The sequence below is a fragment of the Leptodactylus fuscus genome, chromosome 1 (genome assembly GCF_031893055.1).
Source record: "Leptodactylus fuscus isolate aLepFus1 chromosome 1, aLepFus1.hap2, whole genome shotgun sequence".
Classification (NCBI taxonomy): domain Eukaryota; kingdom Metazoa; phylum Chordata; class Amphibia; order Anura; family Leptodactylidae; genus Leptodactylus; species Leptodactylus fuscus.
Genome location: NC_134265.1, coordinates 88,859,211 through 88,874,568, shown reverse-complemented (window position 1 = coordinate 88,874,568; position 15,358 = coordinate 88,859,211). Strand labels below are relative to the sequence as shown.

At 39.4% G+C, this 15,358-nt stretch overlaps 1 protein-coding gene across 2 annotated transcripts in view; it reads right to left on the bottom strand.

The window, feature by feature from the left end:
• NOS1 (nitric oxide synthase 1) overlaps positions 1-15,358 on the bottom strand; it is a 68,903-nt gene that overhangs the window by 7,759 nt on the left and 45,786 nt on the right. For both annotated transcript variants that reach the window (XM_075273188.1, XM_075273180.1), the window contains exons 12-23: positions 14,876-14,961; positions 14,641-14,785; positions 13,331-13,435; positions 13,074-13,132; positions 9,390-9,506; positions 7,349-7,523; positions 5,527-5,665; positions 4,127-4,205; positions 3,233-3,426; positions 2,413-2,582; positions 1,406-1,616; positions 238-325 (exon numbers count right to left, since the gene is read on the bottom strand). In XM_075273188.1, the coding sequence (XP_075129289.1) occupies positions 238-325; positions 1,406-1,616; positions 2,413-2,582; positions 3,233-3,426; positions 4,127-4,205; positions 5,527-5,665; positions 7,349-7,523; positions 9,390-9,506; positions 13,074-13,132; positions 13,331-13,435; positions 14,641-14,785; positions 14,876-14,961 (1,568 nt within the window). The remainder of the gene's footprint in view (positions 1-237; positions 326-1,405; positions 1,617-2,412; positions 2,583-3,232; positions 3,427-4,126; positions 4,206-5,526; positions 5,666-7,348; positions 7,524-9,389; positions 9,507-13,073; positions 13,133-13,330; positions 13,436-14,640; positions 14,786-14,875; positions 14,962-15,358) is intronic.

The following is a 15,358-nucleotide window of genomic DNA, read 5'->3' as shown; positions in this document are numbered from 1 at the left end:
GGGGCAACGATGTGGTTCTATAGTAAGACCTAGAATGGGGACTAATTCAGTTTTCCTTCCATTATCCACTAACTCATTCTACACTATGTCTGAGTGAAATTGGGTTTCCTTAATTGTTGCTGCCATCCCTGCTACTCTGGCAGTTTTATCCATGGAAGTACAGTATGTATATAGAGTCGTGGAACATTCCAGAACGGTAATGAATAAATATCTTATCGACAGTATTTTGCAACTAACCCTCTTACAAAACAAGGTACCACTTCATCTGGCGGTATTCTATTAAGCCATGAAGAGCAGACACCATGATGTATAGGGCCATCACCATCTAAAATACCCAAACAAAAAGACAACATAAAAAGTAATGCATTTACATATATACTTGTATGTTTCAACAAAGCTCAAACATTTTTCTTATTGCAAAATAAAATGAGAATTCTGTGTGAATACCACATTCTGAGAGTATAGAAAGAGAAAAATCTGTATTTTCTGTTGTATGAAGTGTTATAAAATAGTCATATAAAAAGATGAAATAAAAGAAGATATACCTCACAAATCCCCCACCGCTCCTGTTCCAAAACTTACCAAGGCCTTGCTTGTCTTTAGTTCCATTTCCCATTTTGAGGCCGGGTTCACACAGGGTTTTTTAAGTTGGATTTTGACGCGGAATCCACGTCAGAATCTGGTCCAAAAAACTCACGTGTGAACTTACCCTTACATGAAATGCCCAATAATTGGTCTCAGTGACCAACTTATGAAGAAGAGACCAGCAAGAACCCATAGGTTCTCAGAAGAAAGTACAACTTCTTTTGTGTTTTTAAAACCACTCTGATCCTTTTTTGTAAAAACTGATCTAATAGAAAACCTCTTTCTGAAGAAAGGGGTATAAAGGAGTTTCCCTTCCTCAGAAGAATAAAAGTAGAAGTACCTAATAGGGGCATTACTTCTGCTGCTTGGTCCACAGGCTGCTCAAATCTGCTCTGAGCGCCATTCCCTGGTGTGTCCCGACACCATAGGAAATGTTCTGAGATGTCTGTTCGGCCAGTCACTGCTCTGACTATTGAAAAAATCTCAGAGATTTTCCATTTGGGAGATATCAGATAATGGAGCTTAGTACAGACCTACAGACTAAGTCAGCAGGGACATGTGGGGAGAGCGTAAACTTTTGTTATTTTACCATATCTCTATTAGGCAGTTATTTTGAATGCACCTAAATTAGCCCATGTCATCTCACCTTATATGACAATTACATGGATACCCTCTTTAATGTGACATCTATGTTTTCCTAGAAATCTACAGTATGTAGTGAACTATTTCCATAAGCCTTATACACTGTAAGTTGTCATGTAATAAAAGTGACTCAAAATTCATTGAAAAACATGTATAATGTATCATCGGGAAAGATTACCTCTTGTACGATAAGACACAACTGCAACAGTGAGGTGAACCTCATCAGGATACATGTCAGGAGATGAGCTGATGGAATAGTATCGGGGTTGCAGCAGTGGTAGTTGTGTGAGCAGGAGAGATGATGGCATCTGAACTGAGGGGAACTCCTCTAGCACCTCGACAATGGTGGGGTTCTTGTACCACTTCCACTGCTCATACTCTTGTAAGCCCTTGATGGTCAAGAAAGTTGTTAACGTATAAAACCAGTACAAAACAATCTTTGCGTCTAGTATTATAATTAGAATAATTTCTGTAATTTCACGGCAATTTTTTTTGGAGTGAGTAATTGAAAGTCTAGTTGTAGTCCTGGTCCTAGTGCAGCTGACTAGGCACAGGTATTTTCAGCAATAATAATTTGGCAGGAGAGCTGGACACGGCTGGATTTGGCCCAAAATTTGAAAGGCCCCCATTTCTCCTCTGAGACATAGACCCCTCCTGATTTATGTTGTAGCCACATATAAGAGATGTGGCTATGAATGTCTACAGCCCACTGCACTGAAATCTATGAGAATTTGGAAGACAACTGAGAAAGCAACCTCCATATGCTATGTTCACATCAGTGTTCATTGTCCTGGTCTGTCAGAGGGAGCCATCGGTGTCCGTTCTCAAATTGCTACACAAAAAAGTTGGACTTGCAGTACTTTTTTGTCCAGCAGATTTCAGAGACTCAGACTCAGATGTGATCCCAGCCTTAGACATTGGTAAAGCGAGTCTTCAGTTTTCCTTAAAGTAGAGTTCCTTTGTGAGTGGTTTATACAGTACTCATGCCAGGGGTGTAACTAGAAAATTCTGAGTAAGTTGATTGGAATAACAGTCTGGGCAGCAAGATAGAAGGGATAGAAGTCTGCATGTACATTTCAATTTTGTCATTATATGGCTATTTTTTATCACCGGCTCATGGTAATACACTGTATTTAGCTGTGTTATTAATGTACTTTACATTTTATTAACGGCATATAATGTCACCTTGCTCAAAATCTCCAGGCGTTGCTTCTCCTTCTCATTGGTAGCAAGACATGCAATCTGCTGCATAAGGAGTGGGGTGGGTGGTGTTGTGATATCCAGGAAATATTTAAGGGCTTGGAATATGGTGCATGGGGGAATCCTCTCCTCTTCTGTCCAGTTACTGATCACGCCTGTAAGGATTATAGCACAACCTTTTATAAAGCTTGTGTGTACATTTTGTGTGTTGCATTTTCTTCATTTATGTAAACCAATAAAGATTCAATAAATAGATTATTAACAAGTCAAAGAGATGAACACCATGGTGCTATAAAGGGGCGTCCTGTTTGTCTCCTATCCTCCATAGTGTCTGACTACTGGGGGGTCCGTCAGTTGGGATCCTAGTGATCAAGCAAATGGAGGCCTGCAACTTCCCTTAAGTTCTTCATGTACTGGAGTGGTAGTGTGCATGCATGGCCACCACTTTGTTCACATCTATGGGGCGTCCATGCACATGGAGCAGTAAGTGAACTTTTGGGTCCCCATTCTCATGATTGCTGTGGGTCCCAGATCCTATATATAGGGAAAAAAGTGTCTATTGTGAGAAAACAATGGGAAGCTATGAGAAGTAATTCAAAATAGTCCTTTGTTGGAAGTGCATAATGTTTTTTTTTTGTTTTTTTTTTAACTTTAATATAATGAGTCTTTGGGCAGTTATTATTGAATGCAGTTCCAGACACTTCCATTCTATTGTACATATTAATAGGAGTAAGTAGAAGGAGTAAAATCTCAAAAATGGCTTGCAAAATATATGGAAATGGCATGGAAATGATGATTGTCTTACCAAGGGCTGTGTTTCTTTCCTCCAAAATTTCTACTCTGACAAGCTGATTTACTGGAGGGGCATCTTCCAATCTCTCAATCAGGGCATTGACAAGCTCATCATGGTTGCCAGGAAATATTCCTAAGTGGTCTCCTGGTTTGTACCTCAGCTCTTGGTGTCCATTTGTGTGAAGTCGAAGGAAAATAGTAGATCGACTATAAAAAGAAAAGTCCTTTTGTAAATATTAGGCTATGACTTTAAAGAAACAGTAAATGCAAAAAAGAAAGCTAAAATTTAAATAAGAAATATAGCTTTCCTCACTATTTACCAGGCTAAGCCTAACAAAAACCGTCTTAAAGAAATCCTACATAGAACAAAGGTGCTAATCTGTTGTTGGTCTGGTCTATCTTTGGCCAGAGAATGGCGTGGGGATGGGGTTTAGTTAAGGGGATAGGGATTAATAATCCACATGTCCTACTGCAAACAGGACATAGCAGGTAAGTTCCTGTAACAGCCACTCAGGAGTAGTGGGGGCAGTGATATATAGAGAACATTTCTCTATATATTTTTCATTTTAACTTTAAAACTATACAAAACAGATCCAAGGAAAGGAGAAGATTAAGTAATATAAAGAGTTTAGTCGCAGGGCGACCATTTACCGGTTACAGTAATGCTAATATACAATATATATGAACAATCTATTTTGCTAGTTATAGACTATAATTTTAGGATTGGTATTTTGTCCTTTTATATTTAGGAATTGTTATTAGGGTTCCTTTAAATTTCTGGAATTGTAACAATAACCTGTATAGGCAAAGACATCTGCATATCCAGTAGTATACTAATACTAATGGCTATATTTGTTATGGAAATCAGACATGACATGAGTTAATGCAGAATTACAATGTATCATACCCGGATTTTGCACTCTGCAGATTCTGTCGAACTAAAAACCTTGCGCCATACACCTTCTTTCTGTGAATACTGTAAAGGGCTGGTAAAAAATAAGTATTGGATTAGAAATATAATATAGCTGGCATGTAAATATTAAATAGAAATAAAAACCACATTATTCTAAATACTAGATAGCATACTTGACACTTTGGGTTATTAAAGGGGTTCAGACGATTGTAAATTATGGACAACTTAAGTCTGCCACAGAGGGAGCTACTTTTGAGGTGCCCATGTACCTTCTATAGTTGTTGGCTAAATGCCCTTCTGTTTTTCCTATGCATATACATGCTTGGTTTTGCCAAAAATTTACAGTATACGTTTTCCATAGTGGAGGTTAGAGTAAGATGTCAGATGGTGGCCTATCCCAAGGGAGAAGAAAAGGATCAGGTACTGAAATTTAACAGGCCTAATCCTTACTCCCAACATCATCAGCTTTGACCCCCATCCCCCATACAGTAGTTGTCTCTACTATGCAACACTTAATGTCCTAATATGCCACATGGAAAGGGCTCTTTCATTAGGTAATTATTTTTAATACCTAATTATTTAATAAATATATTAAATATATACGAAAATATTAAAATATTCACTGAAATGGTGAGTGTAAAATGAGCTGTAGGATCTGCTTAAAGAGAGATATGAAACTCAATGGTTAATTTATGAAAGAAATAATAAATTAATAGAGATGAGCGAACAGTGAAATATTCGAGATTCGTTTAGAGTAGAGTCTCAATATTTGACTACTCGATCGAATATCGAATCCCATTATAGTCTATGGAAAAAATGCTCGTTTCAGGGGAAACCATTATTCGACTAAAGGAGAGTCACCAAGTCCATGAGTAGCAGGAGGAGAGTGTTTAGGAGGAGTGCTGTGCAGTTAAAGCGCACGGACCCCATTATAGTCTATGGGGTCCGTGCGCTTTAACTGCACAGCGCTTGCAGTTGCGCTGATAAAAAGTAAGCTCCCTCGTAACCGCAAGCTGCTAGCAAAGACGAGCCTGCGGCAAATCAACGCTGGTTCTGCAGCAGGCTCGTCCTTGCTAGTCAGGAGAGCTGGCAACTTGCTGTTATGAGGGAGCTGACTTTTTTGTCATAGGAATGAATTGACCAGTGTTGATTGGCCAGTGTACAGCATCCGGCCAATCAACGCTGGTTCTGCTGGAGGCTCGTCTGTGAGGAGGCAGAGTCTAAGATCGGATCACAATGGAGACTGCTGTGGTCTGATCTTAGACTCCGCCGTAGTTTCACAGCAGCTGGAGTGCCAAAAGTTGCTGACCCCTGGGGTAGAGAATATTAACTGAATCCAGTATGAACCATGATGCCAACAGAATTTAACCCAAAGTAGTAATGAGATCTTCTACCTTGTGTGAGCTCTGGGGCCTCTGCCACAAAGCTGATGCGGTATTTGCTCCTCTTCCAGCTGCGGTCATTACTTATCAGTGAATTGTTTGCTTTTTCAATATTCACATCATCCCCCACACAAAAGACATCACAGGCAGCCTGTGTACAGCATAGATAAAAGGAACACTATTATTATAAACCAAATGATAACCAGTAAAACAAAGAATACTACCTAAAAAAACTAAACTGTGCCTCAGTCCTGCCTCCCATTGTTTTCAGTGTAAGACAGTGGCGGGCAGGTCTTTTTTCAGTCTTCTGGAAACTCAAGTGTCCTGCTCGATCTTGCCATGGTGAATCGTCATGCAAAGCCATATTGGAAAGCTGAAACTTTTCTTCCGTTTTCCATCATAGGTTCCACAAGGCCGGATTTTAGGGGAAATTTGGGATGCAAGATCGCCCAAAGTTCCTCTCAACATTCTTCTGTGTGAACTTACCTTATATTATATTCCACAGACAGTGATTTATTCTCACTTAGATGAACACAAGATTTCCAGAAGATAGAAATATCTGGTTATTGTAATGTAATTTTTTTTTTTTTTTTTAAATTAAATCCTTTATCTCATGTTAAAGGGATTCTACCTTTAAAACTCTTTTTTGCTTGTTCACATGTCAGAATAGCCTTAGGAAAGGGTATTTGTGTCCTACCTTTAGAAGTCATCTCCGGCCTGCCATTCAGTTAAAAACCCGTTTTTTGTCGGTATGCAAATGAGTTCACGCACAGCACTGGGGGCAGGCCTCAGCGCTCAAACAGCACTGGGGGCATCTCCAATGCTGCGAGAGAACTCTCTCCAGTGACGTCTCCATCTTCTTCAGCAACCACCTCTTCACTCGTCTTCTTCCATCTGGGATCACACTTCGACGCCTGTGCTCTGCCATCAGGCCGGTGGCCATTTTTTGGAGGCCACTTGCATGTGCATGCACAGTATACTCCTGTAGTTCTATGTAGTACAGAGCGTACTGCGCATGCGCGCATAAGCGGCCTCCAAAAAATGGCCACCTGCCTGTGCACTCGACTCTGCCTGCGGCCCAATGGCTGAGCCAACTGCACAGGTGTCAAAGTGTGACCCCAGCCAGGAGCAGACGACTGAAGAGGCGGTTGCTGAAGAAGATGGAGGCGTCACTGGAGAGAGTTCTCTGGCAGCATTGCGGAGGCCCCCAGTGCTGTTTGAGCGCTGAGGCCTGTCCTCAATGCTGCAAGAGAACTCATTTGCATACCGCCAAAAAACAGGTTTTTAACCAAACGGCGGGCTGGAGACGACTTCTAAAGGTAGGAGACAAATAGCCTTCCTTTGGGATCAGAGTTATAAAATAAGGTTCCAATGTAAATTCTGTACAATGTCCCCCAGATATGACCGCACTCTACACCTCTGATTGGAACAAATATGTGAGAGAGCGGTGATATGGAAAACCAACAAAGACCAACTAAGCTTTCCTCCACTGACCAACTCAGGTCTACTACATTTATGTTATCTCCTATAGTTGGTCATTCTCATAATATATTTATTTGCAGGCCTTTGGCAGATGCAACTAAATATGGTGAAATTTGTGCAGAATTTGATGTCTCTGGTGATCATATGCAAAAGATTATAAGCAGATGGTGTTGAAGTAAGCTAGATTTGCCAGAGATCTGCACTACTGTATGGTCAGCTTAAGGACCTGTACTGATTGATGCAAAAAACTGAAGCTCCACTGACATTTTACTTGAGGTTACAGAGGTCCATCAAAGTAGCAGCTGTTATAAAAAAAAAAAAAAAAAATAGCTAAAACAATTTCTTTTTTTACCTTAAATACTTTTTTGGCCCACGTTCGGAATGATTCCTCTTGTCCACATAGCTCGTCTCCTTCCCCCATTTTTAAGATCCGTTCTCCTCCCATCTCTTCTAGCAGAGTATCCACAGCTCGGGCAAAGGCACAGAAATGAGGGTAAGCCCTTGAACCAAGTCCAAAGACTGAGAATCTAGAGTTAAAAAAAGGAGTAAGAATACAAACTATAATTATGTAGCAAACACCATATATGGATATCTAGAGTAGAGCATATAAAGAAAACCAATTTCCTCTCCTGTAGCTAAGTATTAATCCTAGTCCTTGTGCCAGGGTACAAACTGTTGGCTTATTCTATTGCTATGCACTAATGTCCAATATGCAGGGTTCTGACTATTGTGACCTCTGCCTATTGGTAGAACTAAGGACAGAAGTGGTCTAAAAAAAAGTTGCATCACTTCTGGTCAGTTCTACTGACTATAAAGGGATGACCTTTAAAGAAAGTAGAGCAGAGTCAACAGAAGACAAAACATCACAGTGCTTTTCTAGAGTTGGTTTAACTTCACTCGGGATTGTTAGGGGTCACAGAAATTGACCTCTGGTGATTGGACATTGATAGCATATCTTAGCTGTATGCTACCAGTGTCTATCCTATAATATACTTTATGTAGAGAGACAAATATTTTGCTAATATACTCGGTAAGGGAATTAGCAGAGATCTCCCACCAACTAGCTGGATGGAGAGCAGCTGAGAAGATCTCTGAAGAATTAGACAGCTCATTGATTTTAATGATCATTGTTAAGGTAGTGGGCCCCATATTCAGCTGGTGGCTGGAGGCACTGTCACTCAACACAGGCTACCGAAACATTTCAACCTCATTAAAATTTATATAAGAGAATTACTCTCAGAGATATGACCAACTCAATATATACAATATAAGAGCAAGCTCATGAGTCTTTTGTCTCTTCTTGTTAAGATAATTTCTATGTTAGATGATGTTAAACATTTATAAACATAAATCCAAATTTATTAGGATTTTTCACAATTTCCATAGAGAGATTTAAAACAGCAATAGAAACCAAAGTAACATTTATTTGGCAAAGATATTTTTGAGCAAATACCCTGACAACAAAATCAGATTTTTGTTTTATCATTAACACATTGGGGGAGGTTGTGAAACCCAGTTTTCTCGCATAGATAGTTGTAAATGAGGCACCTCTTTGGCGCATGGACATTTTTTGCACCATTTGTATTGGTTCATTGTTGGTTCTGCATCTTATTTGACAATTTTTAAAGTGGGCGAAACAGGGCAGAGACCAAAGCGAGGTGTTCAAAAGCAACAAAGGAGAGAATCCAGCACCGTCCTAATGTATAAAATATAACTTTTATTATGAATCTATAAAATAATTTACATGCATATATATATACTGTATATATATATACAGTATATATATATAGCAGCTACGCGTTTCGGGACATGTAAAGTCCATACATATATATATATATATATATATATATATATATATATATATACATATATATGCATTTATTCCAACTACCTGTGGTTGCCATGTAAATTATTTTATGGATGCATAATAAAAGTTATATTTTATACAATGTCGGGACGGTGCTGGATTCTCTCCTTTGTTGCCTTTGAACGCTTTCAGCTAGTCAAGTCCACCTGCTTCCGTGCACACCGGCATGACGATAAGGTCTTCAGAAAGGGTGAGCTGAAAACTTTTTTTCTTTTTTGTACCAAAGCGAGGTGGGGTTGCCTCATCCTGACAAATTTACTATAAATCTCACAAGTTATATAGGAAATCTACACCAGCGTTAGAATGAATTAAGCTTGGCATACAGAACACCAGTCTTAATAAACTTCTCCTCTTCGGAGCTTAGGGTTGGCCTTATACATTAGGTTTTTAGACAGGGTCAGTCACCCTTCAGGGTTTAGGTCAAAGCACATAAGTAAAGATAAATTATATAGGTAAAATCATATATGGTATATGTAGCAAAATATTCAAACCTTACCCAATATGAAGCAAAATATCCAAACCTCACCTAACATTAGCTAAGGGACCGGCACTTCCAAAATTGTCTCCAGGGCCTGTCTCATCCCCAGATGACTTTCGAGCATCAGCAGAAGAAGACACGCTATTAAAACGTACTTTGTAGCTCCTAAAGACAGAAACATATTTTTCATAAGTTGAAGTCAATGTAGAATTTGCAATACAGTGACATACAGTATCTAAATTGATACTACTATGCAAGGAAAGAACCATAAGTTTGGGTTCACACATGGCAGATTTTGTTTCAGAAACGTCTGTGACTAAACTTCAGTTCCATTCATTTGAATAGGTTTGTTTTTGTGGCAAGTGGCATGTGGATTTCTGCTAATTTCATTCATAAATGGAACAGTTTCTACTACAGTGTGTGAATTTACCTTGTGTACATCTGCGGACTTGTGGGGTCCATGCATGGTGCAGGCTGAAGACAAGCAGGGCAGGTTGATTTGGGCTATAGTTGATTGATTGATTTGGTTAAATCCCACTCACTTTGCTGCTACTGTACATTACTGTGGATTATCTACCTGTAAGTCCACAGTGGTTACTCTGCTGTGAGAACCCTTTCTAATAGTACCAAGTTTTAGCTTTTGCTTCAAATGAGGAATGTTATTATTAATAATTAGTATATTATAATTTTTATTATTTTACAATTTTTTGCCCAGATTTTGGTTACAGCCTGGTCATATTTACATTCATTGGGATAAACTATCTATGAAACCCAATTAATATGATTTGTGATACATATATCAAGAGACTGTCTCTTCACTGTCAAATCAAAATATGACAGATCTTTCTATAGTAGCCAAAGGGAAACTACAGTGACTGTCATTATGTATAAATTACATATTCTGTATATTAATATTTCAACATACACTCATTGATAAAAGATAGAAATGTCAGACTGCTACAAAACTGGGCATACAGTGATGTATCTGGCAGATATATACATTATTACGGGCATGTTGTGATTAAACACTAGGTTTTGTCACAAAAGTGCTTCCCCTGCTGCCCTATAAAAGAGCTCTTAGTGGCTTCTTTTGGGTAGTGTACCTTTTGGTAAGAGTATTATTGACTTCTAGCCATGCCTCTATGACAAACTGAAAGACATTTTGCCTAGGTGACAGACTTTCAGAGAAGAAACATCATTAGACTATGGTCATTTCAATGAATTGCCTGTCATCTAGGCTGATCAGACCGAGCTGTTAGGAGTTGAAGGCATATATGACAAACAGTAGTGATACGAGATTGCAAAACTTGACCTGTCTGATCAACAAATTCATCACCAATCGAGCATCTATGGGAACAGCTGGGATGCCAGCTTTGTCAATGTACAAGTGTGCAGGATCTACAGCCCCAGCTGCAATATCTGTGCTCATGGACATAACGTAAAGCTCATGGGCCCTAGTGCAAAATGTCAACTGGGGACCCCCTGCGCAACTTCTCGGATCCTTCAGTTGCAGCCCATTTTTACATGTTAGCAGCATTTACATTTCCTATTCCGTCTCTATTTGTGCCCAGACAATAATAAAGATTTGTTCAGAATATATCTGTGCACACAAAAGTGCCCTGTGATGCATTTTTATATTAAGATTTTAGTTCTTCATAGTTGCACATATTGTAAAGTTTCATTTTATGGCATTTGGATACAAGTGCTTATTTTTATTTGGAAGAATGGAAATTTGCTTTGTGTGTCAAGTGTTAACTTACAATTTCTACAATGTTTTTCCATTAAATGTGTACTGTCCCACCTTACTTTATATTTGCTATATTTATTATTTCTATATTTATTTGTGATATTTTTTATTATTTATTGGAATTCATTTATTATATAAAATAGTTTACTAGAATTCGAAAGTCTTCTAGAAAGAAAAATATCTAACCAACATCTGTCCTTTTTATCCCCGCCAACCAATGACACAGCAGCTAATTCTACTAGAGCATTTCTAAGGGTTTTTTCCAGTTAAGGCTAAGGCCCCACGGGCCGTAATTGCAGTGCTAAAGCACTGCGGAAAGAACCGCTGTGTGAACGCACTGCGGTTCTTTCCACAGCGCTTTTAAGAGAAAATTCACAGAGTTCTCCTCTGTGGACTTTCTCTTAACATTATATCTACGGGAAAGCCGCCGGCGTTTCCGTAGATATAAATGACATGCTGCGATTTGCAAAATTTACGTCCCGTGGGGCCCCGGCCTTAAGGCTGTTTCCTGCAGCCTGAAATGTAGTGTAGGAATTACACACACAGAAAAACCCACTCTATTGATCAGATACACTGTTTTCTGATATGCTATTTTCAGCACCAACCACATGGCCAGGGGCTTGTATTCTTGTTTTTTTGTTTTTTTTTGGCTACAGCTATTCTCCCCTTCAATACAATGTGAATCTATCAATCTATCTTCCATATCATCAGTTCAACCTTTGCTTTCCTTTTCTTTTCCCTCCAACCTTTCAGTCCAACCCTTTCCCTCTCCATGTACCTTTTCCTTTAAGGCCGGGTTCAAACGGGAGTTTTTTGGACCGGATTTTGACGCAGTGGGTGCCTTTAGAATCCGGTCAAAAAAATGGCTAGCTGCGACTGGATTCCGGTGCAGTGCATACAGTGCACCAACATCCAATCGCAGCATTCCGCTCCGGATTACGCCCAAATGAATAGGCCTAGTCAGGAAGGAGGTGTCGTGCGGCTGATTCAGACGCGGATTCTGCCTGAAGACAGTACACGTTGCTTCTTTTTTCTGCGAGCGGGAGCAAACCGCTTGCGGAAAAAGAAGATGACAGACTCCCATTGATTTCAATGGGAGGTGTTTTTTTTTTTATGCAGATTGCGAGCCCCACATAGAGCTCCCAATGTACATTTTTTCCTGTCAGTATGTCTTTTTTTTAATATGGGATGGAAATCCATGCAAGCACAGGGAGAACATACAAACCCCTTGCAGATAGTTTTTGCCCTTTTTGGGATTTGAACACCAGGACTCTGGCGCTGCAAGGCTGCAGTGCTAACCACTGAGCCACCGTGTGGCCCCGGGAGGTGGTTTTTTGAGCTGGATTCTGGTGCAGATTCTGCGTCAAAATCCGGCCCAAAAAACCCTGTGTGAACCCGGCCTAAGGTAGCTCTGCTCTAAATCTTCCTCCTGCTAAGTTTTCATTACAATAGAAAAATCCATTGTGTATCGCAGTCATTTTAATCCACTTTATGTCTATTAAGCTCATTAGATAGTACACTTGCTGCACAGTTTTATGTGGACAAGAGAGGAGAAAAGCACACCAGGCACAAAGAGCAAACTGAAATTCGACTTGTGGCCATTACCATTGACTCTCAGTGAGCTAGCATCCCTGATGGGGTCATGTGAAAGCATATCTGGCCACTACAGTTGACACCATTTCAAGCTGTATTTTTTCACTGGAATCCCCTTTAAAAAATAAATCTAAGCTGTGTTTGTATTTTTATGGGCATCAAAGAAAGTTGTTATGCTTAGGCAGCCTTCATATTTGCCAACAAAGTTTAACTTGTCCCTGTTCCTCCTAGGAAATGACCAGTAAAATCTCTTCAATTTAAGATAAACTCTAACCCTATTTCAGTGCGTTTAGTGGGACAGTCCTACGTCAACTGGGACTGTTAGCAACTATGAATTTTGGTAAATAAGAACCAGTTGGCCTCCAGGTCTCTTTGACTCAATATTAACTCACGTTCTTTCCTCCAGGTTGGAATTCGGATGCCTCATCTCCATCAAGGCACAGCCAAATTTCTGTGAGAGAGAAAACAGAACTGTTTCAGATGGATTATGCTTGTGATAATGCAAAATCTGATCAGGTGTTTTTGGACGTAATATTATATATATGCATTCTCTTACCAGAAATTGTGCTTTTGCACCTATAAACATGTAATGCAACGCCTTGTACCATATCAGTCCTCAAAAAAGACATTTCATATATGCCATTCATACCTCTCCATTTTCTGGTGGGTCACCATTCCCAAAGGTACTGGTCACCACTAAGACAAGGGTTTCATGCTCTAAATGCACGATGTCATACTCTTCCATTGGCATAGTCTACAGAGAAAAAAAATATTTACTAACAAATCTGTAATAAAGGCTACGATGCATGAAACAATGTCAGACAGGAGAGAAGGTATGTTTCTTCATGTACTGTAAATGATGCAGAGAAATCTAGGTAGAATTTACAAAGCTTGTCATGCCAGAAAAATGGTGAATCTTTGGCACTTGACCCATATTTGTGCCAGAAAAGAACTGCTTTAATGTTTTTCCAGCACGCTCACTTTTGTAATACAGTAAGAAGAACAGGGCAGAAACCAAGGAGAGTCAAGACCCATCACATTTACTAAAACTCACACTAGTAAAATGGCATGTCTAGCTTGGGTTGGGAAAAATGACCTGTTTCAGATGAGATATAAGGCTGCTGTAGAATTCATTTTCTTGAGCAGCCAAAGATGTGATGAATGAACTAAGAGGTGTATGCCTTTTAATAAATTTGGCACATCTCACTCCAGCACATTTAGGCCTGGGCCTCACAGGCCAGAAACACAGCGAAAAATGGTGACGTTTTACAGTAACTGCAAAGTGGATGGGATTCATGCAAATCCCATGCCCACTTTGCATTGAAATACGCAGTGTGGACACACTGCGATTTCCAAAACCGGTGCGGTTTTGGAAATCGCAGCATGTCAATTCTATCTACGGAAACACCGGCGGCTTTCCTGTAGATATAATTCTAATAGAAAGTCCACAAATGTGCTGTTCAAAGCGCTGCGGGAAGAACCGCGATGCATTTCCGCCACAGTTTTTCCCACAGCGCTTTAGCGCTGTGTATCATCCCGTGGGGCCTTAGCCTTAGGATATCTTTATGGTTTGTTCATTTAAGAAGCTCTAATTAGATATTTAGAACAGTTAATAATAATAATAAATTTTATTTATATAGCGCCAACATATTCCGTAGCGCTGTACAATTTGTAGAGTTCAAATATGGACAGATACATAACAAAGAACGTCATTTCACACAATGGGACTGAGGACCCTGCTCGCAAGAGCTTACAATATGAGGTTGCAAACATTTCTACAAAATAATATATCTGCTGCGTCTGAACATACCCATACTAATCTTACTTACTAATCTTCCTAATCTTATACAAAGCAATCTTCCAAGTCTAAAGTTAACAAACAGAACTTCTAGTCAATCCAAAGACAGTTTATTACTACAAGCAATAAAGTAGGATGAGAACAGTATAATACTCTGTTACCTTTGCGTCAAAGGCATGCTTGAATATTTCACACAATGTTTTTGCATAGACTTCAGATTTGCCAGTTTCAGTCGCATAAAGAATTGTAGCTTTAACTCTTTTTGCCATTGCTTGTCCCATTAATTTTGCTGAAAATTTGACTGCCCTGTAAGAGGAATATAGCAGATATATACAAGAAGACATGTGATGGTGCTGTTTATTATATTAAGGCGTATGCCTCAAATACACTACTCACTTGGCCAACTTCTTAAATCCAATGGCTCGTTTCTTAGTTGGAGTCCCGTTCACTCCTTTCCAAATATGAGTGTTCCAGGGGTCAGGCTGCATGTACCAAAATACACATGTATGTTGTCATTTTTTGCTGTACTATTATTTTCTATGCTGTGTGAATATTTCGGCTACCACCTCATAAATGATGCTTCTCTGTTTTGTATTTTTTTCAGTGTTTACTTCTTTTATCGCTGCGCCACAAGGGTACAGCTACTGAATGATGATTGACTGACAATGAATTAGATCCAGTTTATATATTTGGCAGGAGAGTTTGAAATGATCCTGTAGAATGTAAGGACAATCATATGTCCCTGTATGCCAATACAGATACACACCACTGCCATTGCATGCCGGGGCCCATCTGGCAATTACTGGCTGTATACTGTTATACTTTATTGTATACAGCTGCATCTTTTTTTGGTCAGAAAATTTATCTTTTGGATGATTT